This window comes from Miniopterus schreibersii (assembly GCF_964146895.1).
Source record: "Miniopterus schreibersii genome assembly, chromosome: 6".
Classification (NCBI taxonomy): Eukaryota; Metazoa; Chordata; class Mammalia; order Chiroptera; family Miniopteridae; genus Miniopterus; species Miniopterus schreibersii.
Window position 1 is genome coordinate 74764772 of NC_138107.1, and position 17753 is coordinate 74782524.

General features: G+C 45.7%; 1 protein-coding gene across 5 annotated transcripts in view; it reads left to right on the plus strand.

The window, feature by feature from the left end:
• Positions 1-17753, plus strand: part of ECT2L (epithelial cell transforming 2 like) — a 54565-nt gene that overhangs the window by 29899 nt on the left and 6913 nt on the right. For all 5 annotated transcript variants that reach the window (XM_081141057.1, XM_081141058.1, XM_081141060.1 and 2 more), the window contains 11 exons: positions 170-295; positions 4672-4764; positions 6252-6434; positions 7936-8039; positions 9033-9158; positions 10609-10695; positions 13117-13331; positions 14263-14410; positions 16217-16290; positions 16381-16537; positions 17114-17179. In XM_081141057.1, coding sequence (XP_080997183.1) covers positions 170-295; positions 4672-4764; positions 6252-6434; positions 7936-8039; positions 9033-9158; positions 10609-10695; positions 13117-13331; positions 14263-14410; positions 16217-16290; positions 16381-16537; positions 17114-17179 — 1379 coding nt within the window. The remainder of the gene's footprint in view (positions 1-169; positions 296-4671; positions 4765-6251; positions 6435-7935; positions 8040-9032; positions 9159-10608; positions 10696-13116; positions 13332-14262; positions 14411-16216; positions 16291-16380; positions 16538-17113; positions 17180-17753) is intronic.

The following is a 17753-nucleotide window of genomic DNA, read 5'->3' on the forward strand; positions in this document are numbered from 1 at the left end:
TTTGGTGGCCGCGACGTGGCGCGGCACTGAGGCCGGGGTGCCCTACAGAGCTTGGTCTCAGGAGCAGATGTTGGCTTTTTCTGAATCGTGGTTCCATTTGCACAAACTGCTAAGTTTCTGTTCATGATAGTGTTACAAATTAATGTGACTTTCCGATTTTTTTCCTCAGGCTATAAAATTGGTATTAAAAATTTACTGAGGCCCGAAGTGAGAGACTTCTGGGCGAGATTAGGAAGCTACGTGGCCGCTGAAGAAGGGGGTCACGTGGACCTCTTTGTACCGCTTGGAGCATCAGGTCAGTTTTGAAAGGTAGCGGTCACGCCTACTTCGTGATGGTATTTTGTGGATTTGTGACATACCCTCAGTTCAAATGATTCTGTCACAGTTGCTCTTTATTTCTTTTTGCTTTATAGTTCATATACTCAGGTATTTAGAAGAAACGGGCATTGGGATTAGTGGTTAGAGTAACCCATTCCTGTAGAAATAGAGTCACTAGTGCCCGGCCGGCGTGGCTCAGCGGTTGAGCATTGACCTGTGAACCAGGAGGTGACGGTTAGATTCCCGGTCAGGGCACAGGCCCAGGTTTTGGCTCCATCCCCAGTAGGGGGCCGTGCAGGAGGCAGCCGATCAATGACTCTCTCATCATTGATGTTCTATCTCCCTCTCCCTTCCTCTCTCTGAAATCAATTTTTTTAAAAAGTGACTGGTGACAAGAGCCAGCAAGGAACATTATTTCTATTTCTTATGGAAAACACAGTCAAGTCAGCCTCCACAACATAGGGGAAAGTGCCTGACCAGCATAGGAACCGGAGTTGGTCAATCTGAGAAAGTTTCCCTGCTGTGTTCTGGACCTGGAATGAGTGAGCATGAACTTGGTGACCAAGGACCTGGACTTGAATCCCACTGGTGCCACTTCAGCTGGGTGGCCTTAGGCAAGTTTGTGAACCTTCGTTTCCTCCTACAAATGTTAGGATAATAGTACCTTACCTTACAGGATATATACCTTGTGAATATCAAAATAACATAAAAACTTAAATTATACAAATAAGTAATAATATAAACCTTAACATTAGCACACTGGAAACAGTGAAGTGCTTTGGTCACTGAGGCTGCTGAGAGAATTTTAAGTGTCTACCCTGTCTAGTATCAGCCACTATGATTCAAAGCTGATTTCAGTGCTTGAAGTGAAATTTCAGAAACATTAAATCAAGTTCACTCTTTGGTTATCTGTTAAATAGCTGCTCTGCAATCAGGGGCTCTGGGCTGGTTGGTTTGTTTGCCAAGCAGAACAGGGGAGAGGGAGTGTGATATTAAATTTTCTCAAACTGTTTCTTATTACCCATTCTTTAGAGAATTGTGAGTTTTAAAGTCCTAAATTTTCCAATTTCATTGGCAAGCTTCAGCCAGGGGAAAGATAAAAACAAAAAGATGGGAAGGGGTTTAAAGGAAAATGAAATACAAGTTATTGTAGAAAAAATTTTACAGTTACTACCGTTGTATAATCTCAACTATGCAAACACATGCATAGAAAAGTCTATGAGGAAATACAGAAACTATTAACAGAATCTATCTCTAGATGTGTTTTGCAAATTTTCTACTTTTCAAATCAGGGTTAAAAGAGTGTGTGACAGAGAATATGGATATTGTAGTCCCATGTTTACACCTGTGTTTGGGCGGGGAGGAGGGGTGGTGCGCACATAGAAAGGGTGTGTAGCAATAGCTGGAAAAGATGAATGAGATTTCCTTCTTTTTATTTTTTAAATTTTCTTTTATCTTATTTGCCTCTATTTTCTGTAATAAACTGGTATTACTTCCTTTTACAATGAGAACAAAGCAAATTATCTATGGAGTAGAATGAAAAGAAAGGATGTGGGAAGTAAAACAGTGAAAGGCAAGACCGTAAAGCAAAAGGGGGAAGCACAAGGGACTTGGTGACATAAAAACTGTCTCAAGTGAAACTTAACAGCACTCAAACGCCAGATTTCCCACCACCATTCTGGGCCCTCAAAACCATCCCTGGACTTCTTGTCAAATGTCATTTCCCCCTGGCTGACCCATCGCGACCCTGGTTGAGTCAGAAGAGCCTGGTTTCTCAGTCCAGAGTCTCTTTCCCACCACCTCAAGCATCCCTCTTGGGCTTTGTCATCCCCAGGAGCCGCGTCACCTCTGCTGTCCTGGACTTCAAGCGTTTGTCTGAGAACCACTTCCAAAGCATGTACTCGGGGTTCCCACTGGACCGATTCTTTGCCTGAGGACCTCCAATCCACACTCCTACTTTTTCACTCTCTATGACCATGCCTTTGTCCTTGGTTTCTTCCCTCTTAAACTTGGATTTAATGGTTCATTATTACCATTACTCTCTTGCAAGGACTCTGAGCTCCTTTGTCTTTCTTCTGGCTAAGTCCCCACCCACTTGGCTGAATCCCAGTGCTGGTGAGAACACAGCCATGGGCAAAACCTATGCCTGCCTGCATGAAGACAGCTGAAGACTGTTGGAAAAGTAATGCAACTGTTCTTATTGATCTAACTTCAATGACATAAACACCACGTGGGATTGCAGCGCTGATAAGCAATCCTACCGCGTTTCCTTGGTAAATTCATGTTTCCACTCTTTGAGATGACGACTTTACCCCTTCTTCTCCCTGGTCAGACTTTCCAATAACGCTCTCTCGGCTGCTGAACTCACCTTTGATTTCCCTAAGAAGACTCCCCAGTTTTCCTCCCAACACCAAACCCACCACCTACCCCACCTCTTACCTTCATTCTCTGTCTCCCCTCCTGTTGATGATGGAGGAAGCACCCTGCTCAAGTCAAAGTTCAGCTACTCCGCTTGGACGCTGAATCCCAGGGTCTTTCATCTCTGACTTCAGCTCTCCTGCGCTTGAATCCTCTCCTGTAGCCTCAGTGCTCTGTCGTTATTGGATCATTCGTATCACATCGGGAACACCTGTAGTAGCTCCTGTTCTAAGAGAAAGAGAGATCATATGCCTTAGCCAGTTTGGTTCAGTGGTTAAAGTGTTGGCCCGCGGACTAAAGGGTCCTGGGTTTGATTTGGCCACGGGCACTTACCTCAGTTGCAGGCTCAATCCCTGGCCCCGGTCGGGGTGTATGCGGGGGATAACCAATCGATGTGTCTCTCTCACATCGATGTTTCTCTCTCTCCCTCTCTCCCTTCTACTCTTTTTGAAAAGCAATGGAAAAAATATTCTCCCGTGAGAATTTAAAAAAAAGAGAGAGATCATAAACTTTCCCTCTCCACATTTTGAGGTGACTGTACCAGTGGTTCTCAAATTTTAGTGTGTATTTGAATCACCCAGAGGTCTTGTTAAAATACACATCGCTGGGCCCCACCCTAGAGTGCCTGATTCAGTGGGTCTGGCCTGGGGCCTGAGGATTCTCATTTCTAACACGTCCCAGGTGACGCTGCTGCTGCTGAGAGGGCCACACTTTGAGAACCACTGATCTCTGCCTCTACCTTCCTCACCTGCCATTCGCTCCTCGTGCTCCTACATGAGTCTCTTTCTCTCTACTGAAATTGCTTTAGAAAGGAAATAAGTGACTTCCATGTGCCCAAATCCAGGGGTCCGTTCTCCGTCCTCACTTTGCTTTGACTTCTCAGCAGCACTTGATGCAGATGGACACTCCTCGAAGCTCTCCTCCTCTTGATTTCCCCAGTACCACGCTCTCCGCGTTTCCCTCCGACCGCAGTGGCGCCGGCTTCTCCTCCTGCGCTGGCTGCTCCTCCTCGGCAAGGCCTTGAAGTGTGCCCGGCTCCGCCCTGGGCTCTCCGTCCCCATGCCTACGCCTGCCGCCTGGGCAGTCTCATCCACTCCTAAGGCTCTAAATTCAGTCTGATGCCGGACACTCCCAAACCTATGCTCCAGCTCTGGTATCTCTGAGCTGCAGACTCCGCTCTAGCTCCTACCTAACATCTTCATATGAATGTTTAGTTTGCATCTCTAATAGCCTCTCAGAGTTAACGCATCTAGAACAAACTCCCCATTGCCTCCGAACCTCCCCTCCCCAGGATTCCTCAGTTCAGATATCGTCATTTACCCAGTTAGTTCATAAGCCAAAAACCTGAAAGTCATCTTTTGGGGGCATTATATTAAAATTTTAAAACAGTGTTATTAAGGTGTAACTGACATACAATAAACTGCACATATTTAAATGTGCAATTGGATACATTTTGACATGTGCAATACCCTGTGAAACTACAATCAATCAAGGTAGTGAACATGCTTCAATCTATACGGTGTCGCTGAAGGAGTGAAATTAACGCCATGAGAAATTTTGACCGTTGTATCCATTCTGTGTTTATCAGTTTTAAATCTATCCTTTTACGATGAGACTTCTCCCTGGAGTCTGGCCAGTTTAGAAAACACAAGCAGACTTTCCTGTGTCTTTGGCCCGCGTGTTTGAGGTTGAAAGTAAGCACCAGGTCAGACCTCATGTCCTCTTTCCCACCCGGTTGTGCAGTCCTCGTAAACGAAGTGTTTGGACTTCAGCACTTAGGGGTGAACTGGAAAGCGCTGACAGACTATTCCCCCAGGGGCCTGAAGTGGGCACGGGGCCTGCTGTGGCCTTTCCTGGCCAGCTCATTACGCTCCTCGGTAATACCTGTTCCACGGCAACACCTGTGAGAAAGCTAATGCGAGTATTTTTGTGCAGAGGCGGGTGTAGAAGTTCTTTCGCAGCTGTCTCAACTCACCGGCACTTTATTTACTGCTCCTGCTGGGATCGCAACTGGCTCTTACCAACACAGTAAGTGTATCTGGGGGCTGACCAGCTCCGGGATCACCGAAAGACGAAGTGTAGCTAAATAATAGTGTCTCTGGCACATGCCGGCTACTGTCTTTCATCCCTTCTCTGAAACTGTGTCCTTTCCCATCACTCAGTCATTCGCTTAGAAGGGGATTATTTTTTGTAAATATTTGCTTCAAGCCATCATTTGTAAAACTCAGTTGAAAACATGATCTTCAACCGTTAAACAAACATGTTTAGTTGCTGATCTAGAGAAATAATAAGTACAAAGAATAATTTTTAGTAAATGTAATTAATATGGTTTCATCTGGAAAGATGAATAGAGAGATGAGTAAGAGGCTTGCTCAGGTTCCATTTCAGCAACATGATCGGAGAGGACAAGCAGTCAATGATGTAATACACCTGAAAGCAAAGTTTCCTTTAGAGACGAAGACTGAAGATCCTGGATCGAAACGCGTAACGCTGGCTGACCAGCAAGGGAACCAAGTTGCTCTGCTGCAGTCGCCCTCAGCATTCTCTTCTTTAAAACTCCCACCTCTTATCTACGAAGGTTTGGGGTGATGCAGAAACTATATACAGCACTGGCTCCCTGATCCCTAATGTCAGCGGCCTTTGAAGACGGGAAAACTGGCACAATTGGGGAACTTGTACTGGAAATGATAAAACGAAAAGCACATTGACTTAATTTTGTTCTGTAACAGAAGTTATTTGTTAATTGTAGTTTATATTATGATAACATGTTTGGCCCTGTGGAGAGAAGAATCCACCGAGCAGAGCAGAGCAGAGCAGGGGGTGGACACTTGTTTATAGAACGAGTTTTCTTTTCTCCTCCGTCTCTTCTTCCTCTGTTCACCCTCCTCCCCCCACTCTTCTTATTCTCTGTCTAGAAGAACAATTACAAAGATTTCACAATAAACACGGGCGGTGGGAGGGTCAAGTAAATCTATTCAGGACAGAAAGTCCAATTTAACACGGCCCTGTGTCCTTCAGTAATGGATTTTCAAGGAGAGAAACTTGCCCGAGCACCCACTGGTCATGTAGAGAGGTTGTAGAGAGCGAGCAAGCAGCTGGACGTGATGAAGAAAGGCCCGGGGTTGGCTACGACAGGGGTGACTTTGGGCGGCACGATGGGAAACCAGGCAGACTGGGTTTCCTTGGGTTTCATTTTGAGGACAGAAACATAAAACCGTGTATTCTTACCTAGATGCCTACTCTGCTCCCAGAGGCACAAATCCAGCAGCTATTTAACTTTTCATTTCAAGTATAATGTCAGCCTTATCTACCAAAGAGTAGATGGGCGTTTGCTATTATTCACTGTATTCTTTCTGAGTTTCTAATTTTACCTTTGAAAGCAGACCGTGGGTGTTTATCGTAGTCTTCTAGTGAGAAAGGAGAATAAGGCTGTTATAAATACAGCTATAAACAAGAAGTAGAATTGTTTCACCTGAGCTCATGTCTGCACTAATAAGAGGAGAAAATGATGTCAGTTCTCAGCGACTGGCTGGGACAGCAGCAGGAGAGGGGCCCCCCCTCCATCTACTTCCTCGAGCCAAAGCTGCTGGCCTGGTGCAGCCTCGCGGACCTGCTGGAAGACGCCTTGACGTCGGTGAGGAAGCAGCTCAGGCCTCTCCTCCAGGAGCTGCCGAAGAACATCAGTGGCAGGATGGCAGGTAAGGCCTCTCGCTGCTTCTGCCGCAGATGGTCGGTTGGCTCCTAAACATCTTCAGCACTATTTTATTCCCTTGGTTTTTCATTTCTCCTTTCCAATGTAATGAATATGCACAAAGATAAATATTAGATAGTACTTAATGAATATGAAGTAGTACTTAATAAGTATTAAATATAAATAGTTATATTCATCTTCAAAATGCCGAAGCTAGTTCCTGGTTTCAGGTTTTGCCATCTTAGGAATCCTGCGTCAGTAGGTTATTTAGACAAAACCCCCCGAGTGCTTGCTCGGCCAGAGAACTTTTCCCAGCGCACTTGGCTCTCAAAGCCGAGCCCCTCTTACACCACAGCACCCACGACTCAGACTGTTCTGCAGCTGTGCTCTACGTACTTTTACCTAAAGTGCACAATTGGGTGACGGATTCCACGGTCCTCTGCTGAGCCTATTGGACATTATTGAATTTCTTGCATATGCTCCATTATCCATGATCAAATGATCACCGTAGAGGCTTTTGGAAACAATGTCTTGTGTCAACAGGATCTTCACCTAAATCGGTCCGTTCTTTAAAATACTTTTTTTTAACCATATGAGTAAATGAGTTTTCCCTCCGTCGTTACCTATTCAGTCTTCCCCTAACTCTTCCCATTTACTAAATAAAACACCCTATAAATCAAGTCATTAGATCTATGCCTTATTTTCTTTCTTCCCTCCCCAGCCATCCCTCCTTACTTAACATCAATGTATACAGTTACTGTCTACGCAAGAGCTGTAACACACAAGTATGCATGCAGGTTTTTTATGTCAATACGTATCTGTTGTCAGTATATATCTTTACATAAATGCCTCCAAAACAGGCATTTGTCTTCTTGGTTTTAATTCTACCACATTTAGTAGGTGTTCAGCCAATATTTAAAAATAGTTATTAAATTATAAACAGGAAGAAATTATTTTTCCTGGTGTTTTCCAGATATAAAAACTAGACAGAAATGTAGAAAGATTAGCTCTTTAAAGATAGAAGTATTTTTGATGATATATGTTAAGTAATAAGAAGCAGAATTGAAGATAATTATTTTCACATAAATGCATGTTGTCTAAAATATTTTTTAAATGTAAAAGATGTCTTTGTATGTATGTTAGTATGTTATTTTCTATGGGATTAAAATATTTATGTATTTGAGCACAAAGATAAAGGGGAATGTGGAGAAATCTTTGGTGGGATTGAGAGTCTAAAATTTAAACTTATAAGGTTCATTTTCACGTGTTCTCTCCTTATTGTCCACTTTATAGATTTTATTCAACATCAGCTTTGCAAGAGTGGGTACTTTTAATGTTCATTTTATATTTTATCATCGTAGATAATCCTCATGACATAATATATAATTTTTATTTTTATTCTTTGCGTTTTTATCCACTATAAAGCAACTGTGAGGACTGAGCTGTTTTCTTCTTGATCCCATCTCTCATATAAATTAATTACAGGGCATATGGCCTTACATTTACAGGACAGTTCATGTTTGACACCATGAGTATGACTAACATTCTGAATAACCAAGAGATTGCACAAGCTCTGGCAGACGGACTGACGGAGCTTTCAAAAGAAAATCCTGTACGTATATTTTTTAAAAGAAAGCATACTACAAAAACCCCAACATTTAAGTAAAATTTTTAGTTTGTATTTATTTATTTATTTTTTAATCTGTATATCCATCCAGGGGCGCAATTCTCTCAGAAAAACTACATCAGTATGTAAAAACTGCTACTGAGAGATTCTGGGCCCAAGATCTATTAGGTACACAAAATAGACAAATGGGAAAATCTAGGCGATTTAAAAGTTGACTCCCTTGGGAACTGTTTTCTGTGTTGTGATTAATTTCAGTCAGAAGTGACTTCTTTAAAAAAAACGTGAGTGGCTTTATATTTCACATAAACATAATTCAATAGTTAAAACAAGAATATGACAGAAAAACTGGGAATGCATGAAAGCAGATGTAAAAAGATGAAGGGCAAAAGGCTAGATGAAAGGAAGGGAAAGGGAACACGAAAGAACAGAAATAAGCAAATCAATCATCTGCTCGGGGACAAGCGAGGGGGAAGCCTGATGAAGCATTTTCGTCAGAAACAAATCTTGGGGACTCTCCCAGAAAAGTCGGTCCCCATGTCAGGACACAGCGAGGGGAGGCGGTGGACAGAACACACCCCTGGCCCAGGACCGTCCCAGGCTACAGGAAAGGGAGGTGGCCTGGGGCAGGGGAGCCCACAATGGGAACAGGCAGGATGTTAACACACCGGAGGCTCTCGGAGGCCTTGGTTCCGAAGATCTTGAGACCCTCCCATAAGACCTTGGCATCCTAACCAAATGGTGACAATCAGTTGAGAACCAACAGTATACATGGTAACTGGAATATGAAATTAACTAGAAAGTCCCATTTACTGACTCTAATTGAATAATCATTACATTGTTTTCTGGACTTTTAATTAGGTAGAAAGTGGAAAACTCTACAAAAAATATGTTCTCTTTTCTGTTTGCACTTTTGTTGACCTATATTTCCAATGAATGCTTTAAATATGAATTTTGTGTGTGTGTGTGTGGATTTTTCAGGACAAACCTCTGGAATTTTTGTCATATTTTCTGTTGAAGAAATGTAGTGAAAAGAGCAAAGATGTTGAAGGAAATGTGATTCTGGCAAAATCTGACCCAAAGGCAACATTCAATTTACTCATGAAGGTAAAGTTATTGCTGTATTTTTATGCCATTGCTTCACTGTAGAGTTAGACACATGTGCTTGAGAAATTCATAGACAATGATGATAATTCTGCCTGGAAAGCTTCAATTGGTCATTTCTTCTAAGAACTTTATTTTCTTGAAAAGGTGTCTGTAGCATCATGAGTAACATTTAAGCCACTTACAGCATAAGCTGCACCACATTGGTGGGAATCACATTCTGGGTCATGGAGGAAAAGTCAGACATTTGCATTTTGCCTTTTTTAGTTGAGTCCTGAGATAACTAAAGAGATTTTTGTGTGAAACTAAGAATGGTGGTTCTTTTCTTGGTTGAGATTCATATTCATAAAAGAAAAATGAAGTGCATTTGAAGCTAGTACTTCAGGCAAAAAATAATAATTCTGCCAGTACTGTCTTCAGAATCCATACATTCTTTTTTTTTTTTTTTTTTTAATATATCTTTATTGATTTCAGAGAGGAAGGGAGAGGGGGAGAGGGAAAGAGAAACATCAATGATGAGAGAGTCATTGATTGGCCACCTCCTGCACGCCCCCCACCGGGGATCGAGCCTGCAACCCAAGCATGTGCCCTGGCCGGGAATCGAACTCTGATCTCCTGGATCCTAGGTCGATGCTCATCCGCTGAGCCACGCCCGGCCGGGCAGAATCCATACATTCTTGATTCAGTGAGATAATCAGGACAACAAGTCTTGTTTACAAATTGGTATTTTCTCCCAGCCTCGACCCTGGAATATCAAGATCTTACCGCGGGTAGTTTTACCTTTGACAACACAGGGCAGCAGTAATGAGCATTCATCCTCATTAGCTCTCAACACAAACACCAGGCCATTGTTCCATGGCTAGAGTGGACCCAGGGACGCTGTTAATTTACACAGACACCACAAGAACAATTAACAGGTAAAGTGAAGAAAGAATAAGCCATATTTAAATGTGGAAACAGGTCTGGAAAGGGCATGAATTGTTTCTGATGCATTTTCACTAGGAGAAAAAAGGGGGTTGTTTTATAAAGAGCTGTGAGCTTTTTCTTCTGGCATCTTAAAAGTCAGGTAACCTGTTTGCCCTGGATGGACAAGAGACAGAGCAGAGCTGAGGCAGAGGCCTGTGACCCAGGACCACGTGGGGGCCCCTCAGCCTGCGGGGAGCTTCTGAAGAGCAGTCTCGCTCCCTGGCTCCCAGGGGGAAAGGGAGCTGCCCTGAATTTAGTTTCTCAAGCATAATGCAGTTCAGAGAAAGCTAGGGTTTTGTTTTTATTTTTAACATAAAATTTACTTTAAGAGAGACATCAGTTTGTCCAGTGCTTGATTCCTTGTGCCTCAGACTGTAGTTAGGGCCGAAGGCAGAGCCACTGAGGGCGCCTGTGGGCACAGCGCCCCGGGACATTCAGACATCCCGTCACCTGTCTCCGGATAATCAGATCTGCACTTAATCCTCAGGGAAGAAATGTTCTGGAAGACAATCCTCAGGACACGGCACCAAGTCTCAGCAAAAAGGATCCAAATTTTGAGGTGCTTGTGCAGCTGGTAAGCAATTACTACGTAATAAGAATTTTCCACCTGTTTTTCTCCTGACACCCTCCCCCAAAAGAAACAACCACCACCCAACCACTTCAGCCTTTATTCGGGTTGGTTCCTTTTTTCTTGAAAGTTTCAAGAAGAAAGTTTAAGGGGTGAAAAACTCCCCAATGTAATTGGGGGAACCCAGTCAATAGCTTTTTCTTTTGACTATTTCCCGGTTCTGAAGTGAGCTGAGCGGAGAGGAGAGGACGGGGGCTCACGTGTGGGGAGCAAGGGCCATCGCGGCTTCCCCTCGCTTCTAACGACGGGAGGGCGGCAGGTAAAGACACCGCGCGGGCGCATAAGGCTCACAGTCCGACCCCCCACCAACCCGGGCTCGCTTCAGATCCGGGTCAGAATCAGGGCAGGCCCAGGGCTCCGTCTCCCGGGCTGGAACGGGCAGCGCGGGGGCTGCAGCATAGGCCGGGCACGCCTGCTGCCCGCAGTGCCCACAGCGCCCGGGCGGGCACGCCTGCTACACCCGCTGCCCGCAGTGCCCACAGTGCCCACAGCGCCCACAGCGCCCGGGCGGGCACGCCTGCTACACCCGCTGCCCACAGTGCCCGCAGTGCCCACAGCGCCCGGGCGGGCACGCCTGCTGCCCACAGTGCCCACAGCGCCCACAGCGCCCGGGCGGGCACGCCTGCTACCCACAGTGCCCGCAGTGCCCACAGCGCCCGGGCAGGCACGCCTGCTACACCCGCTGCCCACAGTGCCCACAGCGCCCACAGCGCCCGGGCGGGCACGCCTGCTGCCCACAGTGCCCACAGTGCCCACAGCGCCCGGGCGGGCACACCTGCTACACTTGCTGCCCACAGTGCCCACAGCACCCGGGCGGGCACACCTGCTACACCCGCTGCCCACAGTGCCCACAGCACCCGGGCGGGCACACCTGCTACACCCGCTGCCCACAGTGCCCACAGCGCCCGGGCGGGCACGCCTGCTGCCCACAGTGCCCACAGCGCCCGGGCGGGCACACCTGCTGCCCACAGTGCCCACAGCAGCCCTTGCTGGGTGGGTGGCAGGGAGCTGACAGGGTGTCATCTGACGGGGGAATAATACCTGACAGCAGTTTAAGGCAACAGAAGTGTAACAACTGAAACCTTAAGTCATTACAAATGTTGGACGGCTCCAATAAATCAAAAATACGCAAATACGCATAAAAATATGGGCTGTAAGCCTACTCTCATGTGGGATACAGATGTATTTTTAACTTACTAGATTATATCTAAATAGGCATTATATACAGACCAGGTGTTTGAAAGATAAGATTCACTAAGAACAGTGTATTTACAGTATTCCAAGCAGGGAGTTTTCTAACTTTCCTCTTGTTACTTTTCCATTTTAATTTCAGTTCGTAAACTTCTGGCTGACTTGTTTTGGGTAAAGATCACAGAGCCCTGTGCTTTACTACTGTCCTTTTATTGGGGGCAGGATGGGGCATACTCAGGGCTGGAGGGAAAACAGGAAATTGTGTTCTAAGAGTATCAGTAATTCTAGGTTCCAATACAAGCCCAATAAATTTTAGAAATTTAAGTATTATAATTGTTTTCTATTACAAAGCTCATTTTACAACTTTCAGAAAGTACAGATAAAAGGAAAAGAATTACCTGTTCCCCAGGAGTGAAAACTAACTTCTCCAAATATAAACGCAGCACACATAATAACAGGGTGTGGGATTTCTCTACAGTAGTGTATGACTTTTACCTCTGCATTAAAAAAATAAAACCGGACTATTAAATATGAAAAAAACCCACACAGGACATTTGGCAAACCTAGCTACCCAGGGGAGATGGGTTCACAGTTCCCAAGTTAAGCACTTTTTCCTAAATACTGAAAGAAGAGCATGAGTTTCCCTATTTCATAACGTGCCCGTGGGAAGCAGCTTACTTGGCAGTGAGAGGGCAGCTCGTTTCAGTTCTTCTGCGTGCAGGATAATTGATAAAACACCACGTGGGGGAAAGGGGGACAATGAACAGAGTGGGCAACCCAAAGGCGCCCCCCAACACCGTGAAGGCGGGACTCTGTCCTATTGCACAGCCAGCAGCTAGCACTCCACACTGATCACGCATCCGATGGGCGGATGGATAAAAGTCGAGTCTCAGTCTGCCCCTCAGGATCCAAGATTTAAGTCCCTTCTCTACTATGGCACCACGCCGGCCTAATGTGAGGGGCTATTTGGTGATACTGGGGTCAAGCGATGGTCATCGGGGTCCTCCATAGTCCCCTATCAACCCTGCATGTCACAGACCAGCAAGGGTGCATCTCAGAGCGACTGCCTGAGTGCTTCCATTTCTCTGCCTCCTTCAACTTTCAGGCTTTTCTGGGGAGCCACAAACCCAGAAAGAATCACTGTGCTCTCCCTGAATTCTTAATGCTTTTCTACAGGAGAGAAAGCTCCAGACGGACTTGGCCGCAAAGCGCACAAGAGTTGTGGGGGAACTCTTGCAGAGTGAGAGAAAATACGTGCAGATGCTGGAAATTGTGAGAGATGTTTACGTAACACCCCTGAAAGCAGCGCTGTCCTCAAACAGAGCAATTCTGAGTGCTGCAAATATCCAGATCATTTTCTCTGACATCCTGCGGATTTTAAGTCTCAACAGGTGGTTCCTGGATACGTATTTTTTGAAATCCTTAACTGCTCAGAGGCTCAGGCAGGCTCTGCCTCTCCTGGGGGCTCTGATCATCTCACAGATGACAGAGAATCTTGCCACTGGGCTGCACCCAGTAGTGATGATTCTCAGGGGCTAATTCCCACCTCAGTTCAAAGCCATGGTACTAGGAGTTGAGGTCAGTGCCAGGGGATTCTGTAGTCAACATATTGTTCATGCAGAAGACAGCGTGTTTAGTGGAGCAATGGGAAAGGAACCGAAGGATTTAATGGGACTAAGTCACTAGGATACTTTGCTTGGAGAACCCAAGGTCAGCTTAACAGTAGATGTTTTGGGATGTAATAGGACACAGAAAGAGGGATCATCTGCTCTGTGGTAAAGACAAACTAAGCTTGTGGTTCTCTGCTGGTAATGCTCCAGATGACTGGGAACACGTTTCTTACCCTCACTGGGCCCCAACTCCTACAACATAAAGAGGCTGATCTGGCCTCTTCTGTTCTCCAGGCCTGTGATGGCTGAGTGAGGGATAACCTTAGATCCACGGGGAAATGGGCCGAGGACAGGTTGTGGCCATTTAAAGTTGAGTTGAGCATTCTGCTCTGGGGACTGTAAGAAACCTTCCCTGCCTGCCTGCCTGCCCGGCTGTATGGGAATGAGAGAGGCAGAGGCAGCCTTTGGAGTCCAGCCTGGGAATTAAGGTGAAGAGGTGGGATTCCCCTCTAGTCAGCCTGCTTCCTCCCTTCCCAGCTCCTCCTGTCCTGTCAAATCTGGACTGCTCTGTATCAGGACAAAAGTATGTGACAAAAGCCCAGCCATAAAGGACTAGGCTGAAGCAGCTGCACTAATGAGAAGTGATTCATCTGTTAAGTGCATAGGTTATCACTAGTCCTTACTTCATGGCCACTCTTTTCTCGTCTTGCAGGCGGTTTCTAGATAACCTGAGAGACAGGCTACAGGAATGGGGCCCAGCTCACGGTGTGGGAGAAATATTCCTAAAGTTTGGAAGCCAGTTGAACACATACACCAATTTCTTCAACAATTACCCCGTTGTTCTGAAAACGATTGAGAAGGTAAATGATTGAGTTACCACCAGGCATTTTCTAGACCTGAGCTTGAAAGGAAGTGTTGTGTGCAGTCCACAGGACCAGGATTGATAGGGAAGTTTCGTTCCCTACTCTTAGCTCCCGGATCCACCTCTCCGGCTTACGGCGGATGCTGAGGATGGGGACCCTGATGTTTAATTTTGTATCATGAGGGGCCAGCACAGCAGGGCCCAGAAACTAGTTGTTAGACTGAACTAATCCTCACACAAACTGTCAGACTTCCATCTGCCGCAGATATGCTGTGGCTGTTACAGGAAAATGTTAGATACAAGAAAGCCCATGAACTCTGATTCCACTCTGTCACTGCAGACCTGTGTGACGTTGACAAAGTCAGCTCTCTTACAAAAAAAAGGAATGGCCTGGCTGGCATGGCTCAGCGGTTGAGCATTGACCTAGGATCCAGGCGATCGGGTTTGATTCCGGGTCAGGGAACATGCCTGGGTTGTGGGCTCGATCCCCAGTAGGGAGCGTGCAGGAGGCAGCCGATTAATGACTCTCATCGTTGATGTTTCTCTCTCTCTTCCTCTCCTTTCCTCTCTCTGAAATCAATAAAGACATTTAAAGAAAGAAAGAAAAGGAACGAACAGTTCATGTTTCTTGGAACAAGAGAGTCAATTTGTGAAATTTCACTATGAATGAGGAATTTCTTTGCCTTACGTTCCTTTGAGTTCACTGTGACTTGTGCCATCTGTAGTCTGGGCAGGAATATTTGCTTCCCTCTGCTCCACTTGCTGTTCTGGTTGGGATCCCTTCTGATGGCAATAAGATCCCTCTTCCTTCCCTCCTCAATTTGTATCAAAAGTGCAGCAGAAGAGGCTGCCTTGCGACACGGGGCACACTTCTGCCAGTGTCCAGTGTGTCCACTTCAGCTGTGTCCCCCTGTCTGCAGCGAGGTCTCTGACCGATTCCTGACCTCACCCCACCCAGAGTTTAACACCGCTGGACCATCTGATTAAGTATTGCGTGAAAATTGCATGACTAAGGCAATTTCATAGAACTGATCATGAGGACAAGAGCTAAAGTGTCACATATTATCAGAAAAAAATGGGTGCCAGAATTTTTATAGATATGGATAATGATGATACCTGTTTCACCAGCAGAGGGTGTGCCTGTTAGTACTCGATAATTGTTAGCTACTAAAATCACTGAAATCAATACCTGATTTCTAGAAATGAACATTACTGGCATCTTTTAGGCATGTACCCACTGAGAAAAATGGGTACTCCCTCTGTGTTTTAATGGTGATGAACACAATTTAAAACAGATATTAAATACAGTGAGTGGGGCACCCTTAAAACATTACACATGATTAGCAGCAGCATTACAGGTAAATGCCATTAACAGTCTTTTACTATAAAGAAATAACATTTACTGTGCAACAGGCATTTTATGGACGGGATTTATTTTTCCTTCACTACAAGAGTCAGGCATGATATCCATGAGGAAACGGAGGCTCTGGGGAGTTAAGTAATTTAATAAGGTCACAAAGAATTAGGTAGAATTAGATTAGAATTAGAATTCAAATTCCGGCCTCCCTGGCTGCAAAGTTTGCATTTGTCGGCACCGATTAAGTTGAATGGACTGGGTGAGGAGCGTGGTCTGGATCAAGGGCCCTGCTCGGCATGTCCCCTTAGTCAGTGCTGACGACACTCCGCCTAGATGTGGTGTGGGCCTCTTGCTTGAGCGCCTCACGGATCGGCTGGCTTGCCTGGTGGAGCGCAAGGCTTTGCACTGTCACTTGGAGCCACGTTTTGACATTATGCTCACCTTCAGTGCAGGGAGAGGAGTCCAGCATTCCGAGCTTTCCTGAAGAGGCGCGAGAAGACCATAGCCACCGAAATGCTGAGGTGGGTTCTGAGGGAGAGCACAGCTGAGGCACCCGAGGGCGGGCCTTCTCTGACCTTCAGAGACACCAGGGTCCCCTCTCTGCCCCACAGCCTGCCGGAGCTGCTCCTGCGCCCGTCCCGGAGATTCGAGGAATACGGTCACCTGCTCTGCGCGCTCAGGCTCCACGCTCCTGCGGAGCACGCCGACCGCGGGCCCTTGGCCACTGCCCTTGACCAAATCAGGAAATACCAAGGTTACATAGATCAGGTTGGCTGCTGACAACAGTCCGCGTCCTTTAAAACGCGTTTCTGGTCGTCTAACTCAAATTCTTCACGTTCTTTCATCCTTTTAATGTGAAATCACTGTGTTCAGAGACTTGGGGCACTACAAGCATCGATTTTAAGCTAAACAGCATGAGACAGAATGTTTTCAGATAGCTGCACAAGTACAATAAAATCTATTAATATGAAAGTTTGAAGAGAGAGGCATTTGGATTGATTTTTCTAGAGGACTAAAAGAAAAAAAGTAAAATTCTTTGTTGCTGAAAGAACTTAATGAGATCTCCCGCCTGAGTAAGTCGGCATCTCTGAGGACAGTACTGTCATCCTGAAGATGTCACTGTGATGGGCACTCTGCGGGGGCCCAGGCTGAATGCAAACCGGGCCCTTTTGAATAGTCTTGTCATCTGCCTCTTTGTTTTAAAACACTGGGTACATGAAATTAGACTCCTTATAATGTATGGGAATACCAAGCCCTGTATCAAGTGCCACGGAATAGTTTAAATCTTTTTTATGTATACAAATTTCACAATTTTATTTTGCCTACAATCACTTTGTTTTCTAGATGAAGCAAAGCATCAATATGAAAGATCGGCTGTCAGACATACAGAGAACCATCTGGGGGTGCCCTGTACGTATTCCGATGTACTCGATACATCTCATGCTCATGGATGAAACCTCTATCACTGGGAAAGGAGACATACAGACGTTAAGTCAGCCAGCATCTGCTGAATGCCTGCTGTGCGCCTGGCGCTGCCGAGCTCTCATTTCACATCCTTATCGGCAAGGACGCGGCATGAGAAGAGCACACGTGGCACTGACCTATCCCTTGACTCTCCTGCAGTCTTAGCTCCTTGCTTGGTACTACTGTGATCATGATGCTCTCTGAGGAAAGGGGCCGTGTCTCCTATTGCTTTATATTTCCCTGTGCAAAGTATATGATATTGGATGCCTAAAAAATCGTAGAAGCCCTGTGCTCGCCGTTACCTACAGACTGTCATCTGGTCCCATTCTACCTTCTCGCTTAAGCCTCACTCACCACTTTACGAACAAGCCACACAGATCTACTCACAATTCTCCAGTAGGGTCAGCCTCTCCTCACACATTTGTGCTTTGCCCATACTCTTCCTTCTCGAAAATAACCTTCCTTTCCTCTCCGCTGGATAAACGCCTATCCATCCTTTACAAGTTCAGTTCAGTAATCT